This window comes from Perna viridis, chromosome 13 (genome assembly GCF_037379345.1).
Source record: "Perna viridis isolate PV_CMFRI_1.1 ecotype Kerala chromosome 13, ASM3737934v1, whole genome shotgun sequence".
NCBI lineage: Eukaryota > Metazoa > Mollusca > Bivalvia > Mytilida > Mytilidae > Perna > Perna viridis.
In genome coordinates this window covers 5,984,885-6,002,330 of record NC_142457.1, presented here as the reverse complement: position 1 = coordinate 6,002,330, position 17,446 = coordinate 5,984,885, and the positions used below count along the sequence as shown (strand labels likewise).

Here is a 17,446-nt window from a genome sequence, read left to right as displayed (position 1 = left end):
ACAAATGTCTGCTGTTAGTAAAAATAGCCCATAGGTTCAAACAGAAGTTTTTTGGGTTTTTTTTTTATTATATCTCCAAAACCATTAGATTTAGTCAAATTCTTTCGGGGTTTAAGTGCATTGCATTACGAGATATATATGTGGTCAATTTATTGTTCTAATCTATTAAGCTATGTTGGAAGTATTGCCCTTTTTTACATTTTTATCCTCTGACATTACTGGACCAATTCGAACCAAATTTGGTATGCATGTTGTTTAGGGTATTCTACATAGATCTGATGTGGGGATTATTGATACATAAAAAACATGGCCGCGGTTATTTAAAATAGAGCAGAGGGGTCCGATGTTGTTCTCATCATTCTCCAAAACAGTCAGCTTTAGCCAAATTCTTTCAATTGCCAAATGATACTTATTATAAGGCCAACAATAGTCTGCAAGAGATCTTAGATGTCGAACCACTTTTTGTTAGAGTTATTGCCCTTGAAAGGCAAACAAATATGTTTTAACAGTTTTTAGCTAATATCTTGAAAACTATAATACATGTAGGTAGGAAGAAACTTGCAATTGCTGAAATGATCCTTATAATAAATCCTACCAAAGTCTTTATGAGTCAAATTTGTCAGACAACTCCTTGTTAAAAATATTGTTTAAAAAAAATTTTGAAAATTTAAAAACAAAAGATGATTTATTTCAATAGTCATTACTTATGTATGTTAAGTTGTTTATCATTCTATATGCTAATGATATAGTATTATTATCTAAAACTGCAGAGGGTTTGTACGAACCCTGAAATCCTTTGAACAATATTGTAACATATGAAAACTAAGAATCAATACAAAAAAGACTAAAATTGAAATTGTATGCAGGAAGAAGTTCAAACGTTTTCATGATTATAAGATATATGGAAACATCATAGAAAGTATTTATTCATATTCTTATCTTTGGATTGTATTTAATTATGGAAATTATTGTAATACAAAAAATTATCATGATTCGGAATAAATTTATAAATGATAATAAACTGTCATCAATATATGTGTACAGGCTGATGTTTAAACTTCATATAGGGAATCCGTTGATATTTAAATGAATTGCATGTAATATCTATATACCGATGGACAGATTGTTATTAAAAAGTCTCATGAAGCATACTCTGAATGACCAATTTATTCAGAACTGATTTTCCTAAAGGAGTAATTCTTCGACAGGAGAATAATACCCTTTTTTAAAGAAAAAAATAAACATGAACGTTATTTACTTAGACTCAACACGTCTGGTCGAAAATACATAGCCAAAACTTATTTGCTCAAATATCAAATTTCCGATTGAAACTGGAGGATGGATGGTCCGGAATACCAAGACAAAACAGGATCTGCCCTCTTTGTAACTATAGTTTGGGAATGAATTTCACTACCTTTAAAAATGTTTGTTTGTAATAATAAGTATATTTAAAATCTTGGCGTATGTTGTATATCACAATATATTACACACAAATCCCGAAAGAATATGCAAATGTAAAGGAACTTAGCCATCTTTATCAAAAAAAATATTACGATATCTTAAAAAAACGATAATACTGAATCTTTAAACTTACTTTTTTATTACATGACATTGATATCGTAACGTACTGTATATATTGTGTGAATGTTTGTGTCTTGTCCTCTTTTAAGTTTTTCTATCAGGTCCAATAATTCATACAAAAAAACATCATGAAACGAAAACAAAAGGAAATCAAAACGAAGAAGCTGCACAAATTTATGCTGTCCTAATTTTTGTGTCATATTTCTTATAAAAATCTGCATTTGCCCTAACATTCTTCTTAAGTCCAAGACCAGCTCAAAGTTCATCGCTAATATTTTGCCGGTCTCATTAAACATAACATTATTTGCATTTCCGAACAGGAAGTTCAGATCGAGATAAAAATAACCTAGCCGTTGACCTCCTTTTCTTAGTATAAGTTTTAGAAAACAATGTTAATTTTTACCAAACCTCTTCGGGAAATGCATGCAGGACAGCGCATTTCATAGAATTTATAACTTGGCCGAATACAGTATTATTGGGATTGCAGTTTCTCAGGATGTTTTATTATTTTAATTACTGTGTTTTTACATTACACGTATGTCTTTCAATTTTGTGATAATACACTATCAAAATACTGTTTCAGATATTTCTGTTAATTCAACCTCAGATACTCGCATGTGCAAAAATGGAGTAATGTACAACTTAACAGATCACTGCATTTTATATAAAGATTATGCAGCTTGCAGAGATTTGTCTCATGTCCAATATTGTGGTAAGTTAGGCTCTTCATTTCTAAGATGAACCAATGCATGACATTTCACAAAAAAATAGATTAAGCTTATAGCTCCTGACAAAAGTTTTCAAAATTTAATTATAATTTTGAATGCATACTTAGTACTAATGTACTAAACAATTAACACAGACGAATTATCTACGTAAAATTAAACAATTCATCGTTGAATGAATATTAAGGATATTCGCTGCTTTACTATGGTTATTTTTGGTAAGAGTTTCGGACTCCATTGATTTCATCCATTTCATAGCATGAATATGCTTTGCCCAGCGAGCCCTTCTTTCTTTTTTTACAATTTCATTAAACACGATTTGAATTGTTATTTAAGAAGATTTTATGAAATCTGTGTTTTAGTAGATAAAACCTACAAAGACAAACTCCATTGGAAAATCCAGAAAAATCCTTTTCCCGCCAAAATTTCAAATGCTTATATCTCAAAAACAAGCACACTAACCCATCATTTTTTTTCTATTCATATTGTTCTAACGTAAATATCTTAACTGATTTCACAACACTTTGAAATCCTTGTTATTCTTAAACCCGTTTCCTAAAAGTGTGTATAGAAATACAATGTAATAAACAGAAATAATTTAATTATCAGTGTTTGAATTAAGTATTGAGTATACCTCCTCCTACATATAATGATTTTTTTTTTCAAATAAGACAATTATTTCAATAAAGTGGCATTGTAATTCATTGTTTATTGTAAACATCGACCAAAAAAGGCAACTCTAGTATGAAAAATAGTATGTTGTGAAACAAACACTAAATTTCTTTTTTATTGTCAATTTTAAATTAATTTCAATCAGTCAACGTCAATGGTCCTAACATTTGTTTTTACTTTAAGAGCATTTTCCATGTCCATCAGGATTCTACAAATGTCCTAAAAGCTTCTGTATTTCTTCTGAAATGGTTTGTGACGGCATCAAACATTGTCAACATGGCAATGACGAATTGAATTGCGGTAAGTAAAATGAGAAAGTTAATAATTTATGATATGGACTAGACATAGTAATCACAGCATTTTTTACCAGTATAAAGTTTCGCTGAAAATGGCAAATATTGGTAGGCACATGCATGAGAAGTGCTTAGTCAGCAGCGAACGTTGACTATTCATGTTCATTTGAAATTAGATTATCATTGAAATATATAAATTATTCATAAAATATATAAAATATAAATATATCTATGTATGTATATAGAATTGTAAATGCATTTGTTCATTGACACAATGCGACGTTCTCATAATGTAAAACAATGTTCGTACATTCGATCTTGATTGCTATTTTAGATAGATTTGTAGACTTTCTACAAATCGTTTTAGTTTTTAAAGTAATTTTTGAGACACTTGTAATTTTACATTCTCTCCGCCACATTTTAATTCAGATTTTTTGTCTTATCTTTATGTAACCCGCTAACTTCCACGAACATGTTGACGTGCAGCTTTCCGTTCTCGCTGCGGTTTCGACGTATCTTTAGCTATGCCCGCTATAATTATTTTTGGTGTTAATTCAAATTAAAAGTCCGTATTAAAGATCTAACTAATTTGCAAAAAGTAAAATATTTCAAGTTCAAAATAAGGTACATAGCGTTAACTGAAATGTTATTTTGTTTGTGGTATCATGCAACAAGGAAAGTCACAAATGACAACGATAGATTACCTATGATTGTTGACGATTGACAATCGTAGTTAAATGAACACCTTTTGACGAGATAAAATATAATTCATTTAGACGTTGACTTGGTTTCTGCAGCATTTATAAAGCCGTCGGAGCAAATGTAAATATGAACATCGGTATTTTAAGTATAAGTTTTTTGTAAGAATCAGGCAATATGGGAAAAATCGAAGCCATGTATATCGAAAACCCACCGATCTTATAACACAATTTCACTCAAGGATACTTCCCTATTTGAAAATAAGGCTAACAACAAAATAACCGAACACTAATACATTTCATAATCATGTCAAGTCCAAAATAAATTTGGCTAAATTGCTATTAAACCGGAGCAGCTGCTACATCTATCCTGACTTGCAACAAACAATTCAAGCAAAATGGTAGGTTAAATCTAGCGAATCAGTTGTGAAATATTAACACCATATGCAGGTGATGAAGGGATATTGCTGCTTAGGTAAGGAAATCGGCATTAAACAACAAAACTACCGAACACTAATCCGATTCATAATCAAGTCAATTCCAAAATAAATCTGGCAAAATAGATAATACACCACTAGAGCAGCTGGTACTGCCATGGTCCTGACTTGGTACAGGCACTTCAAACGAAATGGTTGCTTAAATCTAGGTTTTATAGAGCGCTTAACCTCCCTCTTCCATTGCAGCGTGACTATACCAGTGGAGATTAACATTTTACAAAAATCAAGCATTACTCATTAAAGTCGTCTCTTTTAGCATAAATCTTAGTGCTGAGATGACCACTGTTGAGATGTAGGTCCAAAAAACTGCAGAACGGGTTATGTCTGTAGTCTCCTTTATCCCGAGCCCTGGTGGATATATTGACGGTAATCATTTACCAAAAGAAAGGTTGTTGATGGACAATACATAATCAATATATCTGTATACAAGGTTAAAGAATTTAGAATCTTTTATTTTTTTATTCTTTACGAGGATCTGAAGGAATTCAGTCTCGTATATATGAATATAAAATAAATCAGCTAGGAGAGGAGCACAGTTAGTGCTCATTGGAATGCCAACTTGTTGATAAATAGGTCCTCCAAATATGACAAATATGTTATCAATGAGGAAATCAAGCATATCGCAAAACTGCATTTCTGTGTAGCACCCTTTGCTCTTCTGCAATTGTTTAAAACAAATATGTGAATTTGCAACAAAGAACAACATATATTTTTGAAACAACAAAAGTTTTACGAATAAGTCCTTTCATACGAGATTTTAATTTATCAAGTAGAAGTGAACTAATTTCCGAAAAGCTGAGGGATTTTATGTTTTGAAGTAAATCTTTAGAATCAAAAGTAGTACGTTTGTATGTGGCATTACCTGGAATGTTACTATCAATGCCCAATTTTCTTTAATAATGCAATTGAGGTAATGCGCTTTACAAACAAATATAATATTGATTGAAGCTTTGTCCGCAGGGGCGATAACATATTTCTCATGTAGTGAGGAAAGGCATTCAAGTGCCTCACAATTGTTGAATACGGATTTGGGTCTTTTTTGACACATTTCTAGAGATTGTGAACACGATTCTATACCAAAGATCGGATGGCACGTAACTAATTTGACAAGGACTCCATTTCTAGTTTGTGGTCTTTTTCTCTCTTTATCCATGATCTGGTATAAACTTCAACACATCCATTATGGTTTTGAAATAAAGTTTACCATTGAGGCGTTGTGATATTTTTAATTTAGGACCATGAGAAACTACCTTAACTAGAGGTTCATTCAAATCTCCAGTGATGACATGAGCTGTAATTAAAAAGATAAGAAGCACAGTCCTATGTCAGATGGGATTTTAAGTATTCCTCAATGTTTAGATTCTGCAGTTTCTTTTTCTGTTTGAAAATGTAACTACTTGTTGTCTTAGCGTAGCTGTAAGAGACACTAGAAACACATAAAATATCATTGTTTGATCTCCGTATAGTGGCTTTGCACAGACATGCTTCAATAGAATTAGAATAATCAGGTTTTTACAGAGTTATCTCCCTTTAAATTTTCATTTTCAGAGCATTTCAATGACATTTCAACCCCGTTTACTAATGTGATATAAAAAAATTTCCTTTCTTTCTTGGTTCTGTTTGTGCAAATAATCAAATCAAACTTTTAAAATGATGGGTTTTCCTTACCATGTAACCCACTGCTCGTTTCTTACAATGATGAGTTCTTCCTTACCACGTACACCCACTGCCTGATTCTTAAAATGATGGGTTTTCCTGACCGTGTACACCCACTGCCTGATTCTTATTGGGTTTTTTCTTACCACGTACACCCACTGCCTGATTCTTACTGGGTTCTTCCTTACCATGTACACCCACTGCCTGATTCTTACAGAGATTGACACTTATTTGTATGTAATCGTTAGAAACAAAACTAATTATTGATTATCGACATTACAAATTGAAAAGAAATTTTTATACTTAAATTGCGTCACAGGACAAAATTGTAACATAGGTTTCCATATGTTTTAAAACATATTGAAACATATGTTTAAGACCAATATGGAAATTTATGTTTTTTGTCTATAACAACATAAGGAAACAGAAATATTTTATTAAATTATACCTTTTTCATACTTTAAGTCATACGGAAGGCATATAACTACCATTTGATTTTTTTTTATTAATTCATTTGTTAGTCCTACACATATGTTTTTCATATGTTATAATGATGGTCCTAGACATAGACACATATGTTGCAATTTTTCCTATGTACATATATATGGAGTAGAATACATTTATGATAACTCTCATATAAATAAATAACATTATACTTTTAAACATGTATACACATTTTGATAAATGTAGATAATGAGAAGTCAACAGACAACACTGATAATAGATATAATGATAAGAACAAAAATGACAACGATTCTGTATGAAGACAATTAAACAAATCAGTGATATACTTGACACAAAATCTGAAAATTTACAGGGTATTTGATTTTTTCTCAATTATTTATGATAATTTTATTACATTTTTCAGGTATTTTGCAATGTCCTGGACTATTCAGATGTCAGAGATCTACAACATGCTTGACGATAGACAAAGTTTGTGATGGCAACACAGACTGTCCAATGAGGGATGATGAATTTGAATGTGACTCAATATCAATATGTCCACCAGGCTGTTCTTGTAGTATGAATGTCCTGGTATGCCAACACACTGACGTACGTTTTGTTTACAACTCTGCGACTAAGAATGTTAGGAAGTTAGATTTGAGTCATTCAAACTTTATAGAAAACAACTTTTCGATTCCTGACTACCAGTTTCTGGGCGAATTAATATTGCACAACTGCAGCATACAGACTTTATCTTCGGCGTCATTTTCAAAAAATTTTAACCTGTTATATTTGGACTTAAGTTACAATGCAATCGAGATATTGCTTTCAAGAACATTTTCCGGTCTTGAAAAGCTGAGAATTTTGAATATTACAGGAAACTTTTTACTACATACGATCGAACCTTACGCATTTTTATCACTACATCATATTACCAAGCTCAATTTTACTAACACAAAGTTGAAAATAGTAGGAAAAAATACCTTTGTTGGTCTTAAAAGTCTACAGTTTCTTGATATATCGAGAAACATGATAAAAACCATAAATGATTATGGTTTTAATGGTTTAGAATCCTTGCAGCATATTGACATGACACACAATGTTATAGAAACAATTCCCGTGGACGTATTTACCAATTTGAGTGTATTGAAGACTATGAGAACTGATTCCTACCTTTTCTGTTGCCTTAAACCCGAATCAGTTTCACATGAAAACTGTCATCCACAAAAGGACGAGTTTTCATCTTGCGGAGATCTTATGAAAAGTGATATTTTACGCATTAGTCTTTGGATAATTGGATTAAGCGCACTGATAGGGAACGCTTGTGTTATATGCTACCGTCTTACAATTCCACACGAAACTCTGCGCAAACCACATGGGTTCTTCGTTCTAAATCTGAGTATTTCCGACTCACTGATGGGTATTTATCTCATTATTATTGCTGTTGCCGATGTTTATTTCAAAGGAGACTATGTTTTTCATGACCGTACGTGGCGAAAAAGTTTGTATTGTATGTTTGCGGGAGTGTTATCAATGGTGTCATCAGAAGCGTCCGTTACATTTTTAATGTTAACATCGATTGACTGTCTTTTAAAGGTGAAATATCCATTTGGAGGTAAACACATAACAATGACATGGGCCAAAATTGCCAGTATCATATGCTGGTTAGTTGTTGTTTTCCTCAGCATTCTTCCAGTTGTTTACACTACTTACTTCTCTGAAGAGTTCTACTCTAGAACTGCTGTGTGCTTAGCTCTCCCATTTTCAAGAAGAAAGACGTATGGCTGGGAATACTCTGCAGCTATTTTCATCTTTTACAACTCGATGGCATTTCTCACGATTGTAGTTTGCCAAAACAATATTTACAAATCTGCAAATAGTAGCAACAGAGTAATTGCTAGGAATTCCAGACAGGATATAGCTCTAGCTAGACGACTTTTTTTTGTCGTTTTGACCGACTTTTTGTGCTGGTTTCCGATAGGATTGATGGGTATGTTAAACAAATGACATATGAAATACCCTTTTTCTTCTTCCTTCTCGTTTCTTATTTGACATTAAAATGGAAAACGAAGCTTAGAAATTTTTTCAGAAAAAAAATATACCGACTTTATCAGTTTATACATGTAGTGAATATAATGGATCAGCAAGCTGTATGGTTGTAGTTTTTACAGCTTATGTATATATTAAACTACCACAATAGTATTACCAAAAGATGAAATCATAAATTTGGGAAAGAGGGGTATTTCATTTACTAACAGATGATAAGCTGAAAAGATTTTGACAAACAACACAATGTATTACCTACAACAGTTTTTTTCATAATTATTGTACAAGTAATCGATTGATACTTTCATGTTTAAATTTTGGTGAATTTAATCTCAAAATATTGTAAATCATTAGTAAGACAATATATTTTACATATAAAATTCAACTTATTTTTAGGCATCTTTGCATTAGGAGGACATGATTTTTCTTCTGATGTTTATTTGTGGGTAGCTGTGTTCGTATTGCCAATAAATTCTGCCTTAAATCCACTGTTGTACACATTCTCCATCGTTATGAAAGAGGTAAGTAAAGATTAAGTACTGCCGGTGTAGAACTTAATCTATTAATAAAATTAACATAACTAACCTATACCGATTTTAATCAGTACTATTAATTTGATGTTATCCCAGTTATAACATGGTTCTAATTTAATCACTGACAGTGAATCAATATCAAATGCAATCATGTTGTCAAGACATACATTCTCAATGTGGAAGTTTCTGACTGGAACAGTCAAAATACATTTTTTTGTCAAAATCAAAGAAATAAAATACAAAAAATCATGTTCCAAAAAACGACTGACGTTCGAAATTCAATTCTGAGGCTGCACACAGCCATCCAAGAAAATGAAAGAAAAGTGAAAGATTGTGTACGCGACGTTATCCGATTGTCAAACAACGTTTGATTTGAATAATGTCTGCAGCGGTTAGTAAGAGAAAAAACGAACGTCTGCCGCTCTGCGGAGCTTGACAAAAAATATGAACTAAACATAAAGAAACGTTCAGCATAAAAAGATGATTTCATTTGAGTATTGTTTGTTGTATTGTATATGTAGATGATGAAATAATCTAAACCATAAGAAACATGCGAATTGCAACATATGTTTTTCATATGTATTGGAAACACCTGTAACATCTGGTCTTTGTCCCTGGATTACTTTCTTTTGATTACCGCTATAACCTTGGTTCCCTTGATTTCTCTGAAAAAGAATATGTTTATCATATGTTTTCCATATGTTCAGGACCACCATGAAAACATATGTTTCTGACTAACAAATTAATTCATGAAATACAATTAAAGAAAATTTAACATCTTTTCAATAGGACGTCATATATGAAGAGGGTTTGGTTTTCATGTTATTCCATATAACATATGATTTCGTCATATATGAAGAGGGTTTGGTTTTCATGTTATTCCATATAACATATGATTTCATATATTTCTAAAAGTACAAAAACATATTTAACCATACTGGTCCTAAATATATATTTCTATATGTTTTTAAACAAATGAAAACACATTTTTCTTGTGTCTATTTTCCTTTTTTCTTTGAAAAAATAACTTTAAAGACGTGGTGCTCTATTTATAACTTCAGAAGTGGGTTATTTTCATTTGTTAACCAAATACATTGAGCTTTTTCTAGATTGATATAACAAAATATCAGACATTTATAATGATTTAATTAAATATCAAGACGATTTTTTTATCTAATCAGAAAGCTGGTTACTTCTGAAAATTTATGCAAATATATGAGTAACATATTATGACATTTTTTATATTCAACGTAGAAAATTCCTGCTCTGAGGAGTCTAACAGCAAAAGTTATGAACAAGTCAACAATTCGCAGAAAAAGAAATAGACGTAATATTAATATTTTAATAAACAGAATTCAATTGATTTACTAACTTGAATTTATTGCATGCAAAGAAATATTTTAATTGGCAATTCTGGTGTTTATCATGTTTATTTGCCGTTATTTTATTTCTAGTTTGTCATATTTCAATTGCCTTTCTTGTCCCATATTCTTATTAGTACTTCAAATACAAAAAAAGACCGCAGCATTTCACTGAACTATTTACAGGTTTGGAAAGTGAATACAAAGCGTTGATAGTTTTAGTAGACCGCCGTGATGACTTATACTTGGAATGTCGAAGTGTGAGAGAATTGGTTGGAATGAGGCGTTTAAAACCAAAGGAGAGTTATTTTCTATTGTCTACTGTTGTTTGCACAGTTGCATACCTGCATCAGAATGGTTATACCTTGAAAAAAAGCATTAACCCAGACTCAGTCATAGCCATGATTAAAAATGAGGTAATAAAGAATATCGTTTTAAGTATACAATATAACGAGAATGGATATGGTAAATATGTCAGAGAGAAAGCAACCCCAACGGGATGAAAAATGTCCACTCATGGCACCCTTGGTTCCTCATCGACGAAGAAAATTTCACACGACAGGGCAGGCTGCAGTTTCCCCAAAACAACATAATAGAACAAATAATCTTGTCACATCTCAGAACAAATAGCAACTTTTTTACCTACAATTTTAAAAGAGTGTAATTAGTCTTTGTTTTTCTTTTGTCAAATTGTTTGAATACCAGTACAGACAGAAATATTACTTTGGCTTGCTAGGGCAAAACAGTGGGTAGTACAAAAATTATAATTGACTTAAGTAACAGTCTTTGTAAAAATGATAGAGATTCTACGAAACTTGATACGTACATCTAAAAAAAAGGCTACATATTCCTATTTTTGTTTTAATTTGCTTTACATGTCTATATGATGAAGTGTATAATTATTGATTCCAATCTATCTGCTCTTAGGAGACCATAAACATGGAAAATCCAATAGTTTCTAATGTATTTTAGTGTCATCTACAGAGTTATCTCCCTCGATTTTAAATTCTACAGTGCATTCTATTTAATACTTATCTCTTATGAACAATGGTCCTACGTGTTAAACCACATGCTAATTTTTGTAACATTTTAAACAAAATATGTAGGCTTTCCAACCATGTTTCACATTTTGCATGATTCTTATCTGGAGAGCTACTTACATGCATGCAGCACGTTTCTTTCTATTAATTATTTCAATTACACAATACAAGAAACGGCAAAAATGATTAAAATTTTCTAACATTGTTTTAGTATAACCATTTTTAGACTATTAATTCTGTTTCCATTTACAGAAAATTGTTCAGATAAAGATCATTTCACCGAAAAAGAGCATTTCCTGTGAGAGTGAAAGTGACAAAGACATTGAAGACATTGGCACACTCACCAGATTTCTTCTCAGAAACACAAACCAGATTCCGAAAAAATAATCAAAGAATGTTTATTCCATGACACATGATATAGAGGAAACAAATAAGTTAGATGTTAACACGCTTATAATTGTTACAGTTACACAAAGCCAAACCGAACTCTCAGAACAGACACCTGTTTGAACAATACATTTTCAAACATCTTGGTTGCCTTGGTCGCTCTTCCTATCAGTTAGGTGTTATCATATTTATGATAATTACAGTTATACAAGTTTAAACCGAACTTTCAAATTAGACATCTGTATGTACAATACATTTACACAATTCCTTTATGCCAACGTTCTGCATAGATTTGACTTAACGGTCCATTCACACAATCCTAAATCGATTTTAATCGACTTTGGCGAACTTGGAGCGTTGAAAATGTGTTTTCGGAATGTAAATAAAAGACAAAAAGCAGGTGCCTGATTTCTTTCCCATTCTTATGGCAGATTTTGATTACTAAACCTTGCTCGAGTTAAACAGACAACTTTGAAGTAGTTTTTTTGACCTTAATGTTAGTTGAAAAAAATTGATGACAAACTTTGATGGTGTAAATAAGTCTTAATGTGGACTGTATTTTCAGCACAGGGATCTCTATGTAGGCTGATGTCACTGTTGATCTCTGTGTAGGCTGATGTCACTGTTGATCTCTGTGTAGGCTGATGTCACTGTTGATCTCTGTGTAGGCTGATGTCACTGTTCTATAACATGCAATATTCAGATAGACTTAGGTACGTGTTTACTTTCTTGGTACTTTAGACACCAAATTATTTGGATTTTTTTGTAATGCATTTATTATTGCAAAAATTTGGCATGGTTTTATTCGTAATAATATTTTTTTTTTCATTTTAAAATGTTAATATTTATACAAATATGTGAAATGTGCTCTTTGTTTCTTTGTTTATTCGTGTGTGTGTCATTGTTTGTAGTGTACATGTATGGCGTTAGTTCACCTGTATTGCACATGAATATTTATGGCAATATAGAAAATGTTTGTGTTGTACATGTATGTTAGTATATAAAGTAATCGTGATTTACATATACGTGTGTGTAAGTTTAAACATCAATTGTGGTGTAAATGTTAAGTGTCAGTCTCTGTACAAATCAGGCAGTGGGTTGAACATGGTATGATATAAAGACTATTTTGAAAGTGTATTTTTACTATTTGCACCATCAAAATCAAGCAAAAAGGACAATATTTTCCATATCAGTTTTGTAGATTTAGTTAATATTTCATTGATATGCACCCAAAATGATCATTTCAAGGGCAGATAACTCTGACAAAAACTGGTTTTATCTAACATTTCATTGTAAAATTTCTGAGCTAATCCAGTGAATCAAATAATAGTCTTTACAGAAAGTATCCTTGAGTGAAATCGGTGGGGTTTTGAAATGCATGTATCTTGTATTTTTTTTTATTTTCCTCGATTCTTATAAAAACTTACATTTAATGCAAGTATTGAAAAGTGTGAGTAGTACTTGTATGCCAGTAAAGTAATTGTTTGTTTATTACATGTGCTTGAATAGAACGAAATTTTTGGTCCCTTCTTTACCCGTTTTAAGTACGTCAAATAAATTTATAATTGAAGAAAAATATAGAAAGCATTTTAGTTTGAAGTATGTGTAATAATAGTTCGTTTTAGTCCTATTTAAAGTCGAATTTATGAGGAATTTTCTTTGAAGAAAGTGTAATACATGTTCATGTTTGTATTTTTTTAAGAAAGTAACATAACTGTTTATTGTTTTGTAAGTGTATTAGATGTTTATGTGTCAGGGAAATATGACTGAGAAAAATGTTCTTGTAATTTGTTAAAAACTGATAAATGTTCGTAAGTAAAATGTGAAACATAATCATGATACACTGTGGTATCAGTACAAAAAAAATCGTTTATATTTTAAGGAGCAAAAATTGAAATTAAATGTTGTAGTTTTATTTAAGTGGAAATAATATTCATGTGTGGTTTTATCTAAGTGTTAACAACGTTCGTATTGTAATTTTATAATAGTGAAGGTTAAGCTAGTGTTTTTGTTATGAATAATTGTTTGAAATGTTCGTGTCGTAATTGTATCTATATATGTTAAGGAAAGGTTTGTGCCTTAATTGTATCTAAGTGAAGGAAAGGTTAATGTCGTAATTATATCTAAGTGAAGGGAAGGTTTGTATTGTAATTGTATCTAAGTGAAGGAAAGGTTTGTGCCGTAGATGTATCTACGTGAAGGAAAGGTTTGTGCCTTGGTTTTATCCAAGTGAAGGAAGAAAGGTTTGTGTCGTAATTGTATCTAAGTGAAGGAAAGGTTTGTGTGTTATTTCATCTTAGATTAGAAAAGGTATGTGCCTTAGTTATATCGTAATGAAGAAAAGGTTTGTGTCGTAACTGTATCTAAGTGAAGGAAAGGTTTGTGTCGTAATTTTATCTAGGTAATGGAAAGGTTTGTGCTTTGGTTTTATCTAAGTGAAGGAAGAAAAGTTTGTGTCGTAGTTATATCTAAGTGAAAAAAGGGTTTTTGAGGTAGTTTTATCTAAGTGAGGGAAATGTTTGTGCCGTAAATGTATTTACGTTAAACATATTTTTTTAATTTTTTTTTACGTATTTTTTCCTCAGATCAAGACATATACCTGTTGTAGGTTTATCTAAATGTAATAAATATTAGTGTCGTACGTTTATCAAAGTGTAGGAAATGTTATTGTCGTAGGTTTATCTTAGTGTAGGAATAGTTAGTGGAAATAATATTTATGTGTTGTTTTATCTTAGTGTTAACAACGTTTGTGTTGTAATTTCATAACAGTGATGGTTAAGCTAGCTAGTGTTTTTGTTTTGAATAATTGTTTGAAATGTTCGTGTCGTAATTGTATCTATATATGTTAAGGAAAGGTTTGTGCATTAAATCATATCTTTATAAGTTAAAGAAAGGTCATTTTATCTAGGTAAATGAAAGGTTTGTGTCTTGGTTTTATCTAAGTGAAGGAAGAAAAGTTCGTGTCGTTATTGTATCTAAGTGAAGAAAAGGTTTGTGTCGTTATTGCATCTTAGTTTAGAAAAGTTTGTGCCTTAGTTGCATCTAAGTGAAGGGAAGAAAGGTTTGTGTCGTAGTTGTATCTAAGTGAAGGAAAGGTTTGTGCCGTTATTGTATCTAAGTGAAGGAAAGGTTTTTTGCCGTAGTTGTATCTAAGTGAAAGAAAGGTTTGTGCCGTAATTGTATCTAAGTGAAGGAAAGATTTGTGCCGTAGTTGTATCTAAGTGAAGGAAAGGTTTTTTGCCGTAATTGTATCTAAGTGAAGGAAAGGTTTTTTGCCGTAGTTGTATCTAAGTGAAAGAAAGGTTTGTGCCGTAGTTGTATCTAAGTGAAGGAAAGATTTGTGCCGTAGTTGTATCTAAGTGAAGGAAAGGTTTGTGCCGTAATTGTATCTAAGTGAAGGAAAGGTTTTTTGCCGTAGTTGTATCTAAGTGAAAGAAAGGTTTGTGCCGTAATTGTATCTAAGTGAAGGAAAGGTTTTTTGCCGTAGTTGTATCTAAGTGAAAGAAAGGTTTGTGCCGTAGTTGTATCTAAGTGAAGGAAAAGTTTGTGCCGTAATTGTATCTACGTTCAACACATTTTTTATTTTCCGTATTTTTTCCCTCAGATTAAGACATATACCTGTTGTAGGTTTATCTAAATGTAGTAAATATTAGTGTCGTGTGTTGATCAAAGTGTAGACAATGTTCGCGTCATAAATTTATCTAAGTTTAGGATATGTTATTGTCGTAGGTTTATCTGAGTGTAAGAAATATTAGTGTCGTAGGTTTTCCTTAGTGTAAGACATCTACATGCTGTAGGTTTATCTAAGTATAGCAAATGTTTTGTTATAGGTTTATCTAAGTGTAGGAAATGTTTGTGTCGTAGTTTCATCTAAGTGAAAGAATGCTCGTTTGGCGTTTCTTAATATACTGTTGTAGGTTTATCTACGTGTAGAAAATAATCGTGTTCGTGTCGTAGGTTTATCTAAGTGAAAGAATGCTCGTGTTGTAGGTTTATCTTAATGTAATGAATATTTTGGTTTTTTAACACACATAAAGTGGTATGTATCTTCGCGTTTTTGCTGTGACAAAATATTTTTAATGTTCTAAATGCAGTGGAGTAAATTATCACTATATTGAAATGCGAAAATTAACATATAATGGTATAGCATTTTTTTCATTTTGAGCAATACTTGTCTGCAAATTGATATCTTAATTCTGGGAATTCAGATTTGATTGGATAAAAAAGAAATCAACGTTTGAATGATAAATTCTATATTGTTCTCAAAAGTCATAAAAAATTCTACATTTAATTCACTTTTAAATTGGTGAAGCTAATTTCTATTGTAGCACAAGGTCAACTGCGAGTTTATAAATTCTTTATTGAATATTTTGACTTTATGTTTAACATTTTTAATGTTCTGTAGATGTTGTAATTAAAATTACTGAACCTTATCGTCAATGTGTCCATACAATAGCTCCAGCATAAATACATCAAAATATTTATTATAGGTGGGAATGCAGAATAATCCCTTTTGACTTTCCTCTTTCGTCTTATATATCCAGATGTGATATCTTGTAAGCAACTCGGTGGATGTTTCTCGAAAAGCAGAGAGCGCCTACCATTTTGGTGAACATGGTTTATACTCCAATGTTTGAGAGGAGTTGGATTGCTCATGTACTTACTTTCCTTTTTATGAAAGAGTAATCAGGGGAACCAAGGTTATAGCGGTAATCAAAAGAATGTAATCCAGGGACAAAGACCAGACATGGAAAACAGACATACACAACAAAGAACATAAAGTAACTAAAATCATACATACAAAAGTAACAAAAGTAAATGAGCAACTCGGACTCCACTAAAAACTGGGAGCATGGACCAGGTGCACCAGTAGGGAAGCGTCCTCTGCTTTTCTAGAAACACACGTAAAGTGTCGTACACGCTTCCTTGATGAATGAAGCTTGTTATATAAGTATTGATCTGATTGAGATGTCCTATACACACAGTAATATAATATCAAATGAATTTGATAGTAGTATTTTGTCTTATCTAAGACGAATGGCGATGTGTCTTTTAATGAATTCTACGTATACTTGTTAGAGGATAATTCTGTCGAACCGAAGAAACTCTCTTCCGTGCAGATCCGGGTGTCGAAAGAATAGGCCTGCAGCAGCGCTAAGCTTGTCGTAAAATAGTGACTAAATAGTGTTCAGGATTCTAGCCGGGGACTAGGCGCTCTGCCCACAGAGCAATTGGTATGTGTGCCCCAGGTGGTGGAATGGGGTACCCCTGGCATGTTACATGCTGGGGTTGTCAGGCTATAATATGGAAAACCTGTCCTCTAACCATAGTGGTGCACCGTGTTGGGAAAGATGCCACGTTCCTCGCACGTAAAAGAACCCTGCTGTGGTATGTTCGATAGGAGTAGGAACATTTGCGCTCCGCCACAGGAGGCCAAATTGCGCCACACTTTATACACATTTTACCTGATTTTAAGACGGAGAAGTACTTAATACACTTTCTCCGCTCATTGT

At 32.1% G+C, this 17,446-nt stretch overlaps 1 protein-coding gene across 5 annotated transcripts in view; it reads left to right on the top strand.

Moving 5' to 3' along the window:
- LOC148599368 (uncharacterized) overlaps positions 1-16,366 on the top strand; it is a 66,202-nt gene extending 49,836 nt beyond the window's left edge. For 2 of the 5 annotated variants that reach the window (XM_088557083.1, XM_088557082.1), the window contains 7 exons: positions 2,165-2,293; positions 3,162-3,278; positions 6,991-8,556; positions 9,009-9,133; positions 10,400-10,472; positions 10,693-10,922; positions 11,799-16,366. In XM_088557083.1, the coding sequence (XP_088413209.1) occupies positions 2,165-2,293; positions 3,162-3,278; positions 6,991-8,556; positions 9,009-9,133; positions 10,400-10,472; positions 10,693-10,922; positions 11,799-11,933 (2,375 nt within the window). In that variant the 3' untranslated portion in view covers positions 11,934-16,366. Of the gene's footprint in view, positions 1-2,164; positions 2,294-3,161; positions 3,279-6,990; positions 8,557-9,008; positions 9,134-10,399; positions 10,473-10,692; positions 10,923-11,798 lie in introns of those variants that run through there. The other 3 variants (XR_015917600.1, XR_015917599.1, XM_088557084.1) reach the window with 3 other exon arrangements.
- Positions 16,367-17,446: the final 1,080 nt, after the last annotated feature.